Below are 20885 nucleotides of genomic sequence, written 5' to 3'. Positions count from 1 at the left end.
TTTTCAGTATCAAAATGGCCCGGACTTACTACAGATCACAAAATACGGGGTCTCTCTCTATGTATTGGTTAAATCCGATATGGAAACAAATCGATGATAAAGTTATATGTCTAATACTAGTTTATGCAAAATTCGTCAAAATGAGCCTTGTAATTCCCTCTTTTTTTTCATATCACATGACTATTACTGTACTTGTAACTATAACTTCAATATGGACTATTACTTTGAGTAAGCATTTGCCATGACAGCCGGAAGTGGACAAAGATGAAAAAATAACGCAAAATATTTTTCCTTTCTCAATTTTGTGCGTCCATTTTCTCCGCCTACGTGAACTCAGCAACTAAGCATGCTCCACAAGATGAGTTTCTACACTGATGGTTAGGATATTAAAAATATTTAAATGTTAAAAAATTCTGATAGATTAATACTGATATGAACAAAATGGAAAGTTTGCGAATGACTGGGTCAGATTGTAATGACTAAACATGCACCTGGAACTTGATGGGTTAAATTAAAACCACGAATCTTAGCTAAAATATTGTACCATAAACTTTGACGCTCTTTAAGAGTCGGAGTGTTTAAGACAATTAGTATACAGATGTTAAACAGTTATAATTTTTCCAAGATACCAGCGGTTTCTCAATTATTAGAGGCATTAATAGTATAAACCTAAAATATTTTTTTATATAAATAGTTTCATGGTCAAATATAATTTCACTGCATCATTCTCTCTCAACTATTTCATTGTTTATGACTCACAAAAACATAGTTACACCCATTCGCAGTGGAAATAGATTGATGAAAAATTTGACTTTTCATTTGATGGCGGCTGAAGTTATGGTTCCTATATTAATAAGTGATAACCTGATCATGCCAGTTACTTGTGAAATCGAATTAGAACGCAAATCAAATTCTTTTAAAAATTGTCTTATGAAGTTAGATAATTATGTAACATAAACATTCAAATACCCTTGTTACGGATATTGGGCCCTCATTTTGAACATGTTGGGAATCATTGCTACTTAAATAATCAAAATAAAAAAGCATAAACAATAATCTAAATACATTTGAGATAACATGCACCAGAAATATTTTCATATCTAAATTCAGTATCTGTGGCATCAGAACTGAAAAAACTGAGATATAATCCGGGTAGCTGTCCAGATCAATACAATGAAATCATAAAAGTCTATTTCCTGCAAAACATAAAAATTTGTTCAAAACAATATTTTGTTTAATGAAAATTTTCAGGCGACAACAAAGATAACGCTCATCTGTATTAATTAGTTTAGAAATGATTTTGAGGTCTAAATATCTGCAACCTGGCATTGAATTGTCCTATTGAACAGAGAAGTCATATAAGAATACTCAAAATTCTGATAATTAAGTACTGATTATACATAATTTTCTGGTCATACATGAGCTATAAATGAGCCGGATAATTTATTTTTGTATTATTTATTTATTAATTTTTATTTATGCGATTTCCTGATAATCCCTTGTCGAAAACCAAAGGTTATCTTGCAAGAATTTGTAAGATTCTGGCAGAATCTTGCAAGATTACACGTCGCCTTTCAAACATTTTTTCCAGAATCTTCCAAGATCTTGTAAGATAACTATTCGTTTTGCTTGAATCCTGCAAAATACACTTTTCGTTTTAAAAGAAGCTTGCAAATTAAATATTTGGTAAGCTTAGGAGGGCGTAAACGGAAAAGATTCCTATTCGTTTTGCAAGATTCTTACAAGATAATCATATTTTGCACGATTCTGGCAGAATCTTGCATGATAACCACGGAACTCGAAATGACTTAGTACACCAGACGCGAGGGGGAATTTTTTTTCAACACGAGAAAACGCAGCCAGAATTTTAACACAAGCTCCGTTGTTAAACTCTTAATTTCTTGATTTGTTTTAATCTTTTTTGTTCAGCTGAAGGTTATAAATAAATAGTTTTTTTTTGCTTTATCTGAAGTATTGGAAAATTTTTTACGACTTTTAGCAGTTTCCCAAACTGCGTTTTAAACAAGACTGCAGTGGTCCAATGCTGTTTACTATTTCTCCATTGCTGCTTCAGTATGTGCAGCAGCAAACGAAAATAAAAACTTTTCCCATATTTGCAAAAAGCAGATTTTTGAAAAGTTTTGTGATCAAACCATTAAAAAGTCATTCGGTGGCCCTTAACTAAGAAGCTAGACTGTGTAATTTTGGCCAATATTACCCCCGCCCGCCCCCACTACTACTAGACTGTTTGGGTCTTTTCATGAGTCTAGGTCTGAACTAGGGTAATATTACATAATAGTGCTGATTTTTAGCTGCATTGGCACTTATAAATAAAAAAAGGTCTAACTAAGCATTGCAAACATACCGTGACCATCATCGAAGCCCGCTAATGAAAATGAGTTTTGCAACAACAGATTCCACTGAAGTTGGAAATAATCAAACAAGACGAAACATCTTTTAGCAGTTTCGACTAAACCACAAATTATAGATGCCTGAAAACTGTTGAAAGCGTCCATTCTGTTAATCGTTCCCACTTTGTACCACGTTGCCACGTAGCCCCACTGGATTAAAAAATTGGGTTCAACTTCACGAATCAATTCCTGCGCGACTAGTTTGTCAGATGATGTCATTTCGCGTTTGAAGATGTTGTTTGCAAGGTTTACGTATTTAGTAGTTTCCTTTCCGAAGACAAGTTTCGAAATATAATCATCGTAGTATGTGTCGAAATTGTTGGTGTTAAAAGTTTTTTGTTCCCATTCTAAAGTCTATTGTCGATTTTGTTTCCTTTCTTCCCTTTTATCAAATTGGAAAAAAGGTTTATGAATTAGGCTGGGAGGGTTATCTGATAAGAATCTTGTATGATTATGCAGCATTTTTGTCAATTTCTTGTACAAATTTTTGGCATTTCTAATTTCAAACATTTAATTTCAAACATTTAAATTTCTGTAATAAATTTATGTTTCAAATACTTCTCGGTGATCAGACTTAGACTAAGACCTGCCGAAACATTCAATTTCAAACATTTAATTTTCAAACATTATTTTTAATTTCAAACATTTAAATTTCAAGATTAAAGCTAATGCTTGAACACTTACATGTAAATTCAAATAATTCAATTCACTTAGTGCCATTTGGAACAAAATAAAGGTATTTCATGTTTGGTTGTTTCTTTTTATACGTATATGTGAGACATACAATGTAAAAGTAAGTAAGCATGCGTGCCAAGAAATTAGGTAGTCTAGAACTATCACGAATAAATATCTTAACAGGGGAGGTTAAGGTTCTGCTAAAATTAGGTTCTGTGTTTAAAAATAGCGTTTTAGGACATTGGTCCTAAGTCAAATTCGGCCTTTATTAGTACACAAAAATTTTGTTATTCCAACAACTTTTCAAAATGGGGGAATGTATCTGCAACGAAGGCTAGCTTTTTCTATTTCTTGAGTCTTTTATTTCACTTTCTATACAAATCGTAGAGAAACAATTTTTTAGTCGTAGAACTCTACTTCGGTTTTTATTTCAAAATCTTCAACATTTGTTGCAGAGAGGAAAAGAAGCTCTTTAAAAATTGAAATGAAAAAAAGCAAATGAAAACGAAAATTTATGGGGTTTGAGAGTGTGAAGAGGATTCAATTATATAAAAAAATTATAGTTCTCAAGTTTTTTTAATTTGTTCAAGATTCGATTATATTTTTTGCTCAAAATTACACTTTCATAATTTTAATGAAAAAATGCTCAGAGGGGACACTAAATTAAAACGAACACAACACAAAATAATTATTTCACTCCATCTGAGTTCCGTCTTCTTTCCTGTTTGTGTAAAAGAGGAAAGATTTCATCTCAAAGACTACTTTTCTCTTTTTCCTCTGAACTCTCACTCAAACTTTTGAAACTACATAGTATCTTGTAGCTGCGTTCTTTGGTTCTGTTTGCTTGAACTCAAATTTTGTCCGATAAACTGATTATTTTGATGTACAAAATGTATAAAATTTTTCTTCAGGAGATCGGCGAAAAACTAAACAAACTTGAATTTTCCTCTTCTTTTTTTGCAGTTTTTTGAGCTTTCTGAAGCACTAGACTAATCCTGATACTTCAAGCGACTCTCGAAATTTAAGCTCAACATTAGTTTTTGCTAAAACAACATTTCTTACAGAGAAAGTGAACAAATCATTAGTATAAGCGCGCTACATATAGGAAAAATTTTGAAATCAAAATAGCAAACAATTTTATCTTGTTGATTGCTGCGTAAATTTAATCTCTCTTCTTTAAAACTAACAACTACTTCATAGAGGAATTTTTCACAGCAAAAATACACTAGTGGATCATTAAGGGACATTCCAAAACGTAACAGAAAATGCAATCTGTTGAAGAAAAAGAGAAAAACAATGTTTTCACTTTTTCAAAGACATTGATTTCACTGATGCTAATTGACTTTTGCAGTCCTTGCAGTCAATTTTTTCAAGCCAATTTGTCTAATGTTTTGCATATTTATGTTACGTCATGCGCCATAAATCAGTTAACATTTATTGAAGTGAACTAAACTTACATCAAATTCCTCGCCAATCATGTCTTTCAGTTAAAAAGTTTAATTTCACTCAAGTCAACTAAATTGATCCCTTATAAAAATTTTTCAATTAATTTTACAAAAATAGTTTGTACGAATAAAACATTCGTTTGACTAAAAACTGAAAACAAATTATTATTTTTCAACACCACCGGTTAAGTGCACATAAAATCTCTTCTAATTTACATAGAAAGCTCAAAAAAATAATTTTCGATGAGCCTACTAATATACTAAATCGGTTGCGCTTATTTTAGGCTTAATAAATTTATCTTTCAAATACTTCTCGGTGATCAGACTTAGACTACGACCTGCCGAAAACTGTTGCTAGATTTGCGGTTTTGATGTAGTTGGCTTTTGCATTGATGTAACGTTACACACAGTTGGATTGCATATAACTCGAATTTATTCATCGGTAGTCTGTTTATCAGCTACAATTTGATACCGCGACCCCATCGCGAATCAGGAACTCCGTTAAAACAATTGACTCAGCAGGCCGAATACAAATGCTGACTCGAAACTGTAACTGACTTTGGCGTCAGCTATCTGGCTACCAACTGTGACTTGACTAAGATCAGTGTGGCTGGCACATTCCCTCTCCAGCATTCTCTCCGAGGACGAAGAAAAGGTGAAAACAAACGACTTGTTTTGGCAATCAAAAGACGACGAAGTTTTCCATGAACCCCAGATTATATTGATTGCACATCATTTGCCTAGCCCCCAGCGTGCTGTCGGCGACTGCATCATTCTGAACAAATGGATCCCAAAAAGGAGTTGCGACAGCCATCCTAGTAGCACATCGAAGGCCATAACTAGCCCGCCAAGAATCAAGGGAGCTATCTGCATGTTACCCAAAAAGAATTTATCATGGGCTATCAACGAAAAATCGCTAATCGGGCCTATTAGAAGAGGGATGAATTTCAAAAACAAATCCACCGGGTGCAATTTGAAAGTCTGAGATACCAACCCTGTTGCCAAGAGCGAGAGAAAGAAAAAAATGCAGGTTCAGAGCTCACAGGCAAGCTGCCGTGAGCGAACATGATGACCAAAAAAAAGTTTCAGATTAAACTGTAAGATCCAGTCGGAATCGAACTGTATTTTTTTGCAGTATATTGATGATAAACTGTTGTTTTAACCCGCAAATCTAGTGCCCCCCATTACTTCAGAAGGCTGATTTGTTTTGAATAACGGTCAACGATAACACAACCCATAAACATTTTTTGTTGAAAAACATCAATTTTGAAAACTTTTGGTCAAATTTATGAATTGACCAAAATGAAGTGAAGGTTGGTACTTCAAAAGTGTACAGTCTATTACACTTTAAGCGAATCAAAAAAAGTTTGAAAAAATTGAACAAATTTGAAAAATTGATATAAACTATCCGATCACTCTAGCATACTTACATAGTAGTTAGATAGATTAAAACAATGTAAAAAACAAGTTTGCTCAAGTTTTTCAAATTCACAAAACATCAGGTAACGGATTTTTTTTCAAAATAAGCGCTCATTCTTGGAAAGTTGCGAAAATTGTGTATTTAACATCAAGTATCGGAGTTTGAGCTAGGCTCACATCAGTTATGTTGTAAGAACATTATATGGTTTTCATATTGGCTGCCAGTTCACTTAGACTACGACCTGCCGAAAAATTTTGCTAGATTTGCGGTTTTGATGTAGTTGGCTTTTGCATTGATGTAACGTTACACACAGTTGGATTGCATATAACTCGAATTTATTCATCGGTAGTCTGTTTATCAGCTACAATTTGATACCGTGACCCCATCGCGAATCAGGAACTCCGTTAAAACAATTGACTCAGCAGCCCGAATACAAATGCTGACTCGAAACTGTAACTGACTTTGGCGTCAGCTATCTGGCTACCAACTGTGACTAAACAATGTTAAAACAATGTAAAAAAACAATGTAGATAGATTAAAACAATGTAAAAAACAAGTTTGCTCAATTTTTTCAAATTCACAAAACATCAGGTAACGGATTTTTTTTCACAATAAGCGCTCATTCTTGGAAAGTTGCGAAAATTGTGCATTTAACATCAAGTATTGGAGTTTGAGCTAGGCTCCCATCAGTTATGTTGTAAGAACATTATATGGTTTTCATATTAGCTGCCAGTTCACTGCATCACGCCATAAAAATTTTGCCTCAAGCGTTACAAGACCATTATAAAAAAGGATTTATGCATTACCGGGTCTGAATTTTAATCCTAACGCTTTGACAGTCCGAAAAACCGCAAAGTTTCAATTGAGTCACTACGTTCGTGATAAAAGCGGGCTAGTTATATGGCATGCGGTAGTGAACAATTCGCTTTCACGTCATCGCAGTAACATTAATAAGCCTTTAACACCTTCGCAGCTTATTGAAGTGCTTGATAAGTATCAGGGGCGCATAGAAGCTATACATTATTTCCCCAGAGAAGGAACTCCTGATGTTTACAATCAGCTCAAGCGTAGTACTCTATTTACCATCCATATAGTGAAAGACATTGTGTCTAGACGTAAACAAAATATCCTAGTTTACTTAAAGAGTACAGAGCGTTACATCAGAAGCCTGCGCTTGAGTTCAAAACACTAACTATATTGTAAGCACACAAGAACAACCTCCGGTCCTTGATAACACGCTCCCGACTAAAAATAACTTTCTAAGCGCCGTCGTAAAACGCTTCGTAACCGTCATGCGTTCGAGGAGGCGGAACTCACTCGAGCCTTTGATAACCTGAATGTCACTTAGTTTTGCGTTGTTTTGGGAGTCTACCCACTGACTGGCGGTGTGACTCAGTTTACTCACGAGTTTCAGGTTAGTTTGTGGTTGTTTCGCTCTAAGAGCGCTTTACTAAACGTTTCGCTCTACCAATTTTTTGAGTTATTCACTACCGTCCGTTTTCCGCAGGTTATCTGGTTTCGCTTTTCCGTTTCCGTCTTTTTTTCCGTATTGCCGTGTTTCTCTCTATTCCCTGTTCATCTGTTGTATGACGTGGTATGTTGAGTTTTTGCTGTAGTAACTCTTTATTCTGATAGTATGCTGGTTGGTTGTTGAGTCTGTTTCCTTGCTAGAGTGTGACTTAAGTTCATTCTGGAGTTACGGCTGGTTTGTTTCGTGATGTTCACCACACTTGTTTGCTAGCAATTTGTTGTAACTTGATTAATTTCGATAGAATGCAGTTTTGTTATCTGGGTATGGTGGTTTGCTAGGGTGTGACTTAAGTTTGTTCTGGAGTTACGGCTAGTAAATTTCCAGACCTTTTGGACTTTTATTTAAAATACTTCGTTGCTGTAAATTGTTTTGATGTTGGTAGATAAAGCCCAATAATGGTTTGTGCTAGTTTGACTGGAAGTAGCTTCTCTCCCTATTTCTAGGGTGTGACTTAATTTTGTTATGGAGTCGCAGCTATCTTTTTTGGTTGAGCTGTTGCTGTGGTCTACTAGTATTGTTCTTCCCGCCTCCTCGCTTGTGGCTTACCATCTCCCTCCCGTGCTATCCCGGCTTTCCGTCCCGCCGCGCGCTACCCGCTCGATGTTTCCGTCCCGTCCGTACCATTTTCTCGTTTCGTCGGGCGCCGTCAGCCCGACGTTTCCTTTTCGTCCGTACTGTTTTTCCGTTTCGTCGCGCGCCGTCCGAAGGACGTTTCCGCCCCGCCCGTGCCATTTTACCGCTTTGTCGCGCGCTGTTTGCCCGAAGCTACCGTTCGTCCGTCCGTTTTTCCGTTGCGTCGTGCGTTACTCGTTTGGCGTCTCTTCCCGTCTGTCCCGTCTCCCGTTCTGTACCGTGTTGCGCTTTCTGCGCTGACCAATCTTTCTTTCGTTCGCCTGGTACTATTATACTCGACAAAAAACTTTGCTCTTTGGCGGTTTGCTAAGCAAATTGCCATACTAGGGTTCGGTTTAACCCCTTTATGTTGTGTATGTGTGAGTACTTTTGTAATAGTACCATATTAAATTTTTGTAGGACAAACTCAATAAACTTTATAGTGCGAGGGCAAAACTAGAAGCTGAACTTAATAACATCTATGCTGAAATTAACAATGCTGTGGATAAGCGAGACAGGAACGTCAAGATCGAACGTTTGATAGTGAAATGCAAAGATGCTCTTTACCAGAGTAGTTGTTAAGAATGAGGAGCTCTTTGATCTGGCACAAAAAACTGAAGATCCAGATGCTGCCCGTAAGAACCTTGGAAAATTGTTAGAGACTGTAACAAAGAAAACTGACGAGTTGATTGCTGCTGCTCGAGGGTATTTCAATTCGGTCCAAGACAAATAAACAACAGAGCGGTATACCTCTGTATACCTCTGACCATTCAAGATGAGATTTACATATGACTTCCTCAAAAAGATCAAGTCAGCGTCAACGAGACTTATAATTATCAAGATTTAAAAGGGAGGAATTTGGGAAACAACATGAGATAAAGCTGCGCATTGCTAAACAGCGTCTTGAAATTGAAAAACAAATGAAATTGCGAAAGTTGGAAAATGAGCAGCTTGAGGAGGATCATCGCAGGCAAGTATCTGCTGCAGCCCTTGAGTAATTTGAGTTGATAACAAAATCATCAGCTGACGGGTCTGGTACTGGCAAAATGAGCTCATTACGGAAAGAGGTTCAGTCAAGAGCAAGAAACTTGTTCAAGATTGGGTCAGTTCCTCACCGGCCGGGAACATGGCATATGTTGCAAATGAACCGAGTTTTCACTTTTCTGGTGACATAGCCCAATCCAGGCAATTGTCCAACGTCCTTCTTCAACTCAGCTTTTAAAATCACACTCTAATTTCAATACACTTGATCAGTTTGAGGCCAACATCAACCTCCTTGTCCATGAGCCGCACGAACCGAGTAGTAGAACCAATGTAACTAATAATGTACTTTTTGGAAACAAAATCATGCAAGATCAGCGACAGCTTCAATATACGCCTCCATCACCCCAAATAAACCTTCGTACGACAACACAACAATCTCAAGCAACAATGCACTTTGATGGTTTACAGTTACATCATCATTTTCCTCGCAGGTCGAGCATGCCGGGACGGTTGAACTTAGTCATCCCTCTGCCTTAATCACCTTTAAAGCACTCACTAATGCCGCGCTAGCACCTTATCCTCCACAAGCACACATAAATGTACCAGCCCCTCCATTCCCCGTTTTAAACCCGTTCCACCGCATTTCCCGTTAATCCCACCCGCATTCCGCTTTGCTCCTTCGCCGCCACAAGCACTCCCACTACACGCCAATAATCCCGTGGCGAATAATGTCAATCTGCAAACCCATTCTCCTCCTGCACCATTCATTTCCACCGCAAACGTTTTTGTACCAAAATTAATCCGTCCACCCCCCTCACAAGAGTTACCAGCCCCAAAACTTTGTCCCCATAACCCACGGAGCTCCTGATTCTCCGAATACAAACATCTGGCGTTTTCCCTCATCTAATGCAGTACCACTTGTAAGTACATCTTCAATTTTATACGCCGTACAACCGGTCCCGTTAACCAACCCTCGTATCACTACATCGCTCCGCTCCTCTCATGTACAAATAGCAGCAGGGTCCCAAAGTTACGTAACATCAGACGTTATGCAACCGAATCCAATCAGTTCTTGCACAAGTACCGCCCCCACTTTTATCACTCCGATCATTCCGCCAACGTATGCAGCTACCGTTCCTAACCCGTTGTGTTGGGGTGGCCCATCACATCTCACACCTTCGGCTCCTTCTCTGGACTCTGCGAATTTGATAAAGCAGATGGCAATTACTTGTAAAAAGAACAATCCACTGCCCGAGTGGAAATTGTCACAGAACAATGGTGATCCCCTGCAGTGGCTTGAATGGTTCGGACAATTTAAAAGCGCCATAGACTCACAGTCCTTGAGTGATGATGTCAAGTTAACATGCTTAAAAACTCTTGCAACTGGAAAAGCTGAAAACCGCTGTCGCTGAGTTCGCATATTGTTGTGTAATGAATAAGGACGCACTCAAGACACTCGAACTTAAGTTTGGCCGGACAGAGGCAGTAGTCAGTGCACACGTAGCTCAAACTCAGCCTTTTTCCTCCACTAAAGATGCATAATAGTGATAACATCATAAATTATTCTGCAACAATTTCAAGTCTTGTTGGGGTCTTTAAAACCCTTTCATATGACTCGGAGCTTAAGAGCGCCTCCCAATCTGAAACGGTCTTGGTCACTCTTCACAGTGAAGAAACATTGGCTAAGGGTCAAAGATGCTCATAAGGTCGAAAGTCGCTCGAAACGAGAGTGGTACCTACCACACCATCCGGTTGTTAACCCAAACAAGCCGGGCAAGGTTCGTAAGGTACTAAACGGAGCAGCTAAATTCCATGTCGCATCTCTTGATAAGTCAATTCTCACCGGACCTGACTGACTGCAAAACCTAATCAATGTATTCCTACGGTTCAGACAACATCCATTTGCCGTATCCGCCGACATCGAGGGAATGTTCCTTCAAGTTGGAGTGTTACCATGTGATACTATTGATAGCTATTATTGCGCTTTTTGTGGCGGGAGGACCCCACATCTAATTTTGTGGTACCCCAGTATACACGCCACATATCTGGGGCAAAAAGTTCGCTCACCTAGGCCAACTACGCACTTCAACGCACGGCAAGTTATAATGCTGAGGAGTACGCAGAAGCTGCGAAAGCCGTTCTTGAGAACTTCTACATGGACGGTTACTTAGACTCAGTGGAATCCCCCGAGAGGGCCCTCATTACGTCGAAGGATTTGGTACATCTTCTCCATCTAGGTGAGTTCAAGCTTACTAAGTTTGTAAGCAATGTACCGGATCTGGCTGACCAAATTGATGGGTCTAATCAACCCACTGAAACGAAGGTCATCGCTTCATCCAAGGAGGAACTGAAGGACGTGCTTGGGCTTAAATGGGATCACAACAACGATACTCTGGTTGTGAGTAGGGGTACAAACAGCACCATCACAAAAAATTTAACACAGCGCTAGGTCTTAAGTCTTGTGTCAAAGGTCTACGACGCAATTGGTCTTGTTGCACCTTTTACTGCTGGTGCTCGGTTAATCTTGAAAGACAATTCGCGTGTCATTGGACAAAGTTGGGATGACGAGTTACCTGAAGACACAGTTGACAGATTCCTTGCTTGGTGTTTTGAACTGCCGCAGTTAGCTGAGATCACTATATCAAGAAGTTCTTACTTTTCAGGACCATTCCAACATCTTGAACTTCCCATGTTCAGTGCAGTTCTTAGGGCTCAAGTAGTTTGCACTTCCGGGACAACTATAACAGAGCTGGCATTTGTCTCGGGCAAGGCCCGTGTTAGACCTAAGAAGGTAATGACAGCTCTTAGGTTGGAACTACAAGCCGCTCTCCTCGCTGCACGTTTAAAATGGGAAATCTGTCGCGCATTAACTGTTACTGTGGATAAAGTTTTTATGTCGACAGATAGCATCATTGTCTTGAAGTGGATCAACGCAACAAATAAACACCCCATCTTCTTTGCAAATCGTGTTAGTGAAATTCTGGAGAACACCATCGGTGACCAATGGAACCAGGTCGCCACTTGTGATAACCCGGCAGATGCTGGCACGTGTGGTATGTCCGCTGAAGTTTTGCAATCCAGTAGCTGGATGAGGGGTCCTGACTTCATGAGAACTAAGTTATTCCCTTTCGTACCAAATACGCACGTAGTTGATAACATCAAGCTTGGCGCTATAACGAAGGAACAAGATGATGACTCCATCTCATCTCTAGCCGCATACGTAAGCAAGCCCCCTAAGGAACAAAGCATTAATCTAATCCCTTTTGATCAGTTTTTATCAAAAACTACTTCGTGTCATCGCATATGTTGTGCTCCGTCTTTTATCATCTGATCAAAGTTACCGTAACGTAATAGACGGCAGCATAGCGTACCCTTGTTGAGCATGAAGAAGCCGAGCGTCATCTCCTTTACCTGGTTCAAGGAGAGTCTTTTAATACCGAAACAAGGGATCTTCCTGACGATAAATCCGTTAAGAGGAGCAGCCGCATTGCAAATTTCATTCCGTTTATTGGGCATCAGGGTCTCAGGCGTTCTTCTGGTCAACTCCGACGGCTAGTGGAAACTGACTTTGACACTAAGCATCCTATCGTGCTGCAAGAGCGCCATTCTTTTGTTAAACTGTTCCGGCGGCATACTCATTTGAAGAACCATTATCAGGTCATCAATTACACAGAGTCAAAGGTACAGGAACGTTATGCCATCCTTGAATTGCGTTCCACACTGCGTTCCGTCAAATCAAACTGCGTCTTGTGTAGAAAGTTCCGTGCAGCAACCATTCAACCGGTCATGGCAGACCTCTCAAAGGAGAAACTCGCATACCAGTCTCCTCCCTTTATCAATACCGGGGCTGATTACTTCGGCCCATTCTCCGTCACCGTTCGTCGGACCACCGAAAAAAGGTGAGGGTTTCTCTTCACGTGTTTGACTACTCGTGCTGTCCATGTTGAAGTCGTCCCGTCTATGGACACTAGTTCCTGTGTAATGGGAGTGGAGTGGTACGCCTGCTATGATTTGGTCGGATAATGGCACGAACTTCATTGGAGCGGAGAAAGAGCTCCGTGAACGTATTGAAAAATGGAACAAATTTAACATGGCCGCGGAACTTGAACATAAAGGCTTTCGGTGGAGGTTCAATTCGCATAGTGCGCCGCTTCAAGGTGGCATCTGGGAGGTTGGTCGGTAGTTTTAAGACCTGATCAAATTTTACTCGGTAACCAAGCAACCGGATTTCCGTCCAACACTGGCATCGACGAGTTCGATCATCGTAAGCGGTACGCCCGTGCACAGTACTACGGCAATGCAATTTGGGCACGTTGGCTTAAGGAGTATGTACCTGCGCTTAACCGTAGATCTAAGTGTCAGACGCCTGCCGAGCATCACCTCAAGGTCGGTGATTTGGTTTGGATCCTTGAAGAAATCAACCCTAGGGGTTACTATCCAACTGCTCGGATTGAAGAACTTCGCTACGGCTCCGAGAGCGTCGCCCGCTCCGCTGACGTACGCACGTCGTCCAGATTGCCTGTTCGCCCACTCGTTAAGCTTGTACCGATCCTTCCAACTTTTTTCATCCGGGCCGGAGGACGTTACCGCGTAAATGAACAATGCGCAATTTTAATATAATGAAAGTGAGATATGAACAATCTAACCAGCGAGAATGTTTATTACTTCTTTTCTTAACCGTGTCATCCTTAAACTACGTTCCACAATGCATTCCATCAAATCAAACTGCGTCTTGTGTAAAAAGTTCCGTGCAGCAAGCATTCAACCAATCATGGCAGACCTCCCAAAAGAGAAACTTGCATACCAGTCTCCTCGCTTTACCAACACCGGGGTTGATTACTTCAGCGCATTCTTCGTCATCGTTCGTTGGACTACCTAGAAAAGGTTAGGATTTCTCTTCACGTGTTTGACTACTCGTGCTGTCCATGTTGAAGTCGTCCCGTCCATGGACACTAGTTCCTGTGTAATGGGAGTGGAGTGGTACGCCTGCTATGATTTGGTTGGATAATGGCACGAACTTCATTGGAGCGGAGAAAGAGCTCCGTGAATGTATTGAAAAATGGAACAAATTCAACTCCGCCGCGGAACTTGATTACAAAAGCATTAGGTGGAGGTTCAATTCGCCCAGTGCGCCACTTCAAGGTGGCGTCTGGAGGTTGGTCGGTAGTTTTAAGAGGGTACTGTACACCATCCTCGGTACACGCCGTCTCACAGGTGCGGTGTTGAACACTACTTTTTGTCTTGTTGAAATCGCACTAGACAAATGACCGTCGTCCGTTAACGCCAGTGAGCGCCGACCCGTCCGACTTAGGCGCAATAACACCTAATCAAATTTTACTCGGTAACCAAGCAACCGGATTTCCGTCCAACGCTGGCATCGACGAGTTCGATCATCGTAAGCGGTACGCCCGCGCACAGTTCTACGGCAATGCAATTTGGGCACGTTGGCTTAAGGAGTATGTACCTGCGCTTAACCGTAGATCTAAGTGTCAGACGCCTGCCGAGCATCACCTCAAGGTCGGTGATTTGGTTTGGATCCTTGAAGAAAGCAACCCTAGGGGTTACTATCCAACTGCTCGGATTGAAGAACTTCGCTACGGCTCCGACAGCGTCGCCCGCTCCGCTGACGTACGCACGTCGTCCAGATTGCCTGTTCGCCCACTCGTTAAGCTTGTAACGATCCTTCCAACTTTTTTCATCCGGGCCGGAGGACGTTACCGCGTAAATGAACAATGCGCAGTTTTAATATAATGAAAGTGAGATATGAACAATCTAACCAGCGAGAATGTTTATTACTTCTTTTCTTAACCGTGTCATCCTTAAACTACGTTCCAAAATGCATTCCATCAAATCAAACTGCGTCTTGTGTAAAAAGTTCCGTGCAGCAACCATTCAACCAATCATGGCAGACCTCCCAAAAGAGAAACTTGCATACCAGTCTCCTCGCTTTACCAACACCGGGGTTGATTACTTCAGCGCATTCTTCGTCACCGTTCGTTGGACTACCTAGAAAAGGTTAGGATTTCTCTTCACGTGTTTGACTACTCGTGCTGTCCATGTTGAAGTCGTCCCGTCCATGGACACTAGTTCCTGTGTAATGGGAGTGGAGTGGTACGCCTGCTATGGTTTGGTCGGATAATGGCACGAACTTCATTGGAGCGGAGAAAGAGCTTCGTGAATGTATTGAAAAATGGAACACATTCAACACCGCCGCGGAACTTGAATACAAAAGCATTAGGTGGAGGTTCAATTCGCCCAGTGGGCCACTTCAAGGTGGCGTCTGGAGGTTGGTCGGTAGTTTTAAGAGGGTACTGTACACCATCCTCGGTACACGCCGTCTCACAGGTGCGGTGTTGAACACTACTTTTTGTCTTGTTGAAATCGCGCTAGACAAACGACCGTCGTCCGTTAACGCCAGTAAGCGCCGACCCGTCCGACTTAGGCGCAATAACACCTTATAAAATTTGACTCGGTAACCAAGCAACCGGACTTCCGTCCAACGTTGGCATCGACGAGTTTGTTCATCGTAAGCGGTACGCCCGTGCACAGTTCTACGGCAATGACATTTGGGTACGTTGGACTAAGGAGTATGTACCCGCGCTGAACCGTAGATCTAAGTGTCAGACGCCTGCCGAGCATCACCTCAAGGTCGGTGATTTGGTTTGGATCCTTGAAGAGAGCAACCCTAGGGTTTACTATCCAACTGCTCGGATTGGAGAACTTCGCTACGGCTCCGATAGCGTCGCCCGCTCCGCTGACGTACGCACGTCGTCCAGATTGCCTGTTCGCCCACTCGTTAAGCTTGTACCGATCCTTCCAACTTTTTTCATCCGGGCCGGAGGATGTTACCGCGTAAATGAACAATGCGCAATTTTAATAAAACGAAAGTGAGATATGAACAATCTAATCAGCGAGAATGTTTATTACTTCTTTTCTTAACCGTGTCATCCTTAAACTACGTTCCACAATGCATTCCATCAAATCAAACTGCGTCTTGTGTAAAAAGTTCCGTGCAGCAACCATTCAACCAATCATGGCAGCCCTCCCAAAAGAGAAACTTGCATACCAGTCTCCTCGCTTTACCAACACCGGGGTTGATTACTTCAGCGCATTCTTCTTCACCGTTCGTTGGACTACCTAGAGAAGGTTAGGATTTCTCTTCACGTGTTTGACTACTCGTGCTGTCCATGTTGAAGTCGTCCCGTCCATGGACACTAGTTCCTGTGTAATGGGAGTGGAGTGGTACGCCTGCTATAATTTGGTCGGATAATGACACGAACTTCATTGGAGCGGAGAAAGAGCTCCGTGAATGCATTGAAAAATGGAACACACTCAACACCGCCGCGGAACTTGAATACAAAAGCATTAGGTGGAGGTTCAATTCGCCCAGTGCGCCACTTCAAGGTGGCGTCTGGAGGTTGGTCGGTAGTTTTAAGAGGGTACTGTACAACATCCTCGGTACACGCCGTCTCACAGGTGCGGTGTTGAACACTACTTTTTGTCTTGTTGAAAACGCACTAAACAAACAACCGTCGTCCGTTAACGCCAGTAAGCGCCGACCCGTCCGGCTTAGGCGCAATACCACCTTATAAACTTTGACTCGGTAACCAAGCAACCGGACTTCCGTCCAACGTTGGCACCGACGAGTTTGATCATCGTAAGCGGTACGCCCGTGCACAGTTCTACGGCAATGACATTTGGGTAAGTTGGACTAAGGAGTATGTACCCGCGCTGAACCGTAGATCTAAGTGTCAGACGCCTGCCAAGCATCACCTCAAGGTCGGTGATTTGGTCTGGATCGTTGAAGAAAGCAACCCTAGGCGGTACTATCCAACTGCTTGAATTGAAGAACTCCGCTAGGGCTCCGACAGTGTCGCCCGCTCCGCCGACGTACGCACGTCGTCCAGATCGCTTGTCCACCCACTCGTTAAGCTTGTACCGATCCTTCCAAATTTTTCATCCGGGCTGGAGGATGTTACCGCGTAAATGAACAATGCGCTATTTTAATAAAGTGAAAGTGAGAAATGAACAATCTAACCAGCGAGAATGTTTATTACTTCTTTTCCTAACCGTGTCATCCTTAAACTACGTTCCACAATGCATTCCATCAAATCAAACTGCGTCTTGTGTAGAAAGTTCCGTGCAGCAACCATTCAACCAATCATGGCAGGCCTCCCAAAATGAAAACTTGAATACCAGTCTCCTCCCTTTAGCAACACCGGGGTTGATTACTTCGGCGCATTCTTCGTCACCGTTCGTTGGACTACCTAGAAAAGGTTAGGATTTCTCTTCACGTGTTTGACTACTCGTGCTGTCCATGTTGAAGTCGTCCCGTCCATGGACACTAGTTCCTGTGTAAAGGGACTGGAGTGGTACGCCTGTTATGATTTGGTCGGATAATGGCACGAACTTCATTGGAGCGGAGAAAGAGCTCCGTGAATGTATTGAAAAATGGAACACATTCAACACCGCCGCGGAACTTGAATACAAAAGCATTAGGTGGAGGTTCAATTCGCCCAGTGCGCCACTTCAAGGTGGCGTCTGGAGGTTGGTCGGTAGTTTTAAGAGGTACTGTACACCATCCTCGGTACACGCCGCCTCACAGGTGCGGTGTTGAACACTACTTTTTGTCTTGTTGAAAACGCACTAAACAAACGTCCGTCGTCCGTTAACGCCAGTAAGCGCCGACCCGTCCGACTTAGGCGCAATAACACCTTATTAAATTTGACTCTGTAACCAAGCAACCGGACTTCCGTCCAACGTTGGCATCGACGAGTTTGATCATTGTAAGCGGTACGCCCGTGCACAGTTCTACGGCAATGACATTTGGGTACGTTGAATTAAGGAGTATGTACCCGCGCTGAACCGTAGATCTAAGTGTCAGACGCTTGCCAAGAATCACCTCAAGGTTGATGATTTGGTCCGGATCGTTGAAATAAGCAACCCTAGGCGTTACAATCCAACTGCTTGAATTGAAGAACTCCGCTAGGGCTCCGACAGCGTCGCCCGCTCCGCCGACGTACGCACGTCGTCCAGATCGCTTGTCCGCCCACTCGTTAAGCTTGTACCGATCCTTCGAAATTTTTCATCCGGGCTGGAGGATGTTACCGCGTAAATGAACAATGCGCTATTTGAACAAATGAAAGTGTGAAATGAACAATCTAACCGGCGAGAAATTTTATTACTTCATTTCTTAACCGTGTCATCTTTAAACTACGTTCCACAATGCGTTCCATCAAATCAAACTGCATCTTGTGTAGAAAGTTCCGTGCAGCAACCATTCAACCAATCATGGCAGGCCTCCCAAAAGGAAAACTTGCATACCAGTCTCCTCCCTTTACCAACCCTTCGTCACCGTTCGTCAGACTACCGAGAAAAGGTTAGGATTTCTCTTCACGTGTTTGACTACTCGTGCTGTCCATGTTGAATTCGTCCCGTCCCTGGACACCAGTTCCTGTGTAATGGGAGTGGAGCAATAGGCCTGATATGATTTGGTCGGATAATGGTACGAATTTCATGGGAGCGGAGAAAGAGCTACGTGAATGTATTGAAAAATGGAACACATTCAACTTTGCCGCGGAACCTGCACATCAGGGCATTAAGTGGAGGTTCAATTCGCCCAGTGCGCCACACCAATGTGGCATCTGGGAGGTTGATCGGTACTTTTAGGATGGTACTGTACAACATCCTCGGTACACGTCGCCTCACAGATGAGGTGTTGAACACTACTTTTTGTCTTGTTGAACACGCACTAAACGCACGTCCGTTAACTATAGGGGTTACTATCCAACTGCTCGGATTGAGGAACTCCGCTACGGCTCCGACAGCGTCGCTCATTTCGCCGACGTACGCACGTCGTCCGGATCGCTTGTCCGCCAACTCGTTAAGCTTGTACCATTCCTCCCAACATTTTCTTCCGGGCCGGATGATGTTACCGCGTAAATGAGCAATGCGCTATTTAAACAAATGAAAGTGAGAAATGAACAATCTAACCAGCGAGAAAGTGTATTACGTCATTTCTTAACCATGCGAGCCATACAAAAAGGTTAAATGCACATAAAATCTCTTCTAATTTACATAGAAAACTCAGAAAAAGTTCGTTTAGCATATTGTTGGTTAAGCTTACTAGTATACTAAATCGATTGCGCTCATTTTAGGCTTAATAATATTAAGTTTCAAAAACTTCTCGGTGATCAGTCTTAGACTAGGGCCTGCCCAAAAATGTTGATAAATTTGCCGTTTTGATGTAGTTGACTTTTGCCTTGATGTTACGGGGACAGTTGCCTTATGAATTCAATGAAGTGCGTTTTCATGCCTACAAATAGGCCGATTTTGTTTATGTGTGAAGTTGTTTTCAGTTTATGTGAGAAGCTGTTTTTTAAGGCTGGTTTTTAGAATGAATGGAAAATGCATGTTTTTATATTTGATGAAATTATATCAAATAAAAATATTGGAAATTTTCAGTTTCCATATTGATGCAACTCGGCCTTAATGTTGCTCCGAAAAAATTTGCTATAATGTTTGTTTTGCTAAACTGACAGTCTAATTTTTATTTTTTCCCTCTCAGGACAAACCAGTTCCTTCCTACGCACAGCTCCGAACAAGCCATTTTGTTCTAAAATATGCATGCAGCTTAACTAAACCTTTTTAAACCTCAAAATGGGAAGAAGAAAGGAGTACCACCTTGTTCCGGATCGTCTCATTAGCAATGTTCTGATTGGCGTCATTGAAATCAACTGAAAATTCTGATAAATTTGAAAATCTTGCTGAACATGCTGATGCATAAAAAGGTGACCAATACATACTAAAGTTAGAGCTGAAAGTGCTGAATTTCTCGTATGGGTAGTTGCACATTCTATCCAAAAACTGATCACGTGTATCGATATCACTATACATAGCAGCAATACCCCCTATGTACGAGCTGTTGGTGTTAAACAAGATTACACCAGGAACACATACGTAGAGTGACGATTGTATTAAGGGTCCGAATTTGAACGAATAACTTAAAAACTGTTCTGGAGAGCACCGATTGATTACTCTTGTTGTAAAAGTATCGTTATGGTCAGGTCCAAAAGGAAAAAAGAAAGGTTCTTCCAAATTGGGGTCATTTGATTTCACAAAATCTATCATAAACAATTTCAATATAAGCAATTTTAGCAGCAAAAAGTAAAAATGGGACATTTTAGAAGCACTTTTGATAAAATCTGCTCCAATAAATTTTGTTTTTTTTAGCGCTTGAAAAGATTCATTAGAACGTCGTAATTTGTCTGCAAAAAGCACCAAAGAAAGTACAAATAATAAAAATAGAAATCAACACTATTTGAGACAGCTTACTATTAATTTAATACAGGTACGGCGTGTACCAATAGTTTTATGTGAGCAAATAGTTAACCATGTTAATTTTGTATCAGAAGGTTTTCAATACCAATCATATCTATAAAACGTTCCAAAAATGTAAACTAATCAACTGAGACGTATATACAAAAATAGAAGCTGAAGTCCCTTTCTGGAAACTAGCACGAATAGTGAAATTTTAATTCGGAGATTATAAGTCTGAGGTATACGAGAAGCTTTATCTGCTAACTCCTAAAAAATGTCATTCTTCTTAAATGAGTCCTGTTCATCTCAAAACAACTGATTTTTTTTTATTTACAGTTACCTTTGAGATGATATCTTTATGACATTTGCCGTTCATTTTAACAAACTAATAAACTAATAATAAACTAATAATAAAATTATTTTAATAATAAATTAATAATAAATTCAACATAATATGCTGCCAATTTCTCCAGCGAATGCTCTCAAAA

General features: G+C 41.1%; 1 protein-coding gene across 1 annotated transcript in view; it reads right to left on the bottom strand.

The window, feature by feature from the left end:
* LOC142348595 (uncharacterized) overlaps positions 1 to 20409 on the bottom strand; it is a 50021-nt gene extending 29612 nt beyond the window's left edge. The window contains exons 1-2 of the mRNA XM_075399989.1: positions 19762 to 20409; positions 2366 to 2765 (exon numbers count right to left, since the gene is read on the bottom strand). Coding sequence (XP_075256104.1) covers positions 2366 to 2765; positions 19762 to 20259 — 898 coding nt within the window. The 5' untranslated portion in view covers positions 20260 to 20409. The remainder of the gene's footprint in view (positions 1 to 2365; positions 2766 to 19761) is intronic.
* Between the last annotated feature and the right edge of the window lie 476 nt (positions 20410 to 20885).

Source organism: Convolutriloba macropyga, chromosome 10, assembly GCF_964194025.1.
Source record: "Convolutriloba macropyga chromosome 10, txConMacr16.3, whole genome shotgun sequence".
Lineage (NCBI taxonomy): Eukaryota > Metazoa > Xenacoelomorpha > Acoela > Convolutidae > Convolutriloba > Convolutriloba macropyga.
This window is presented reverse-complemented; position numbering and strand designations above follow the sequence as displayed.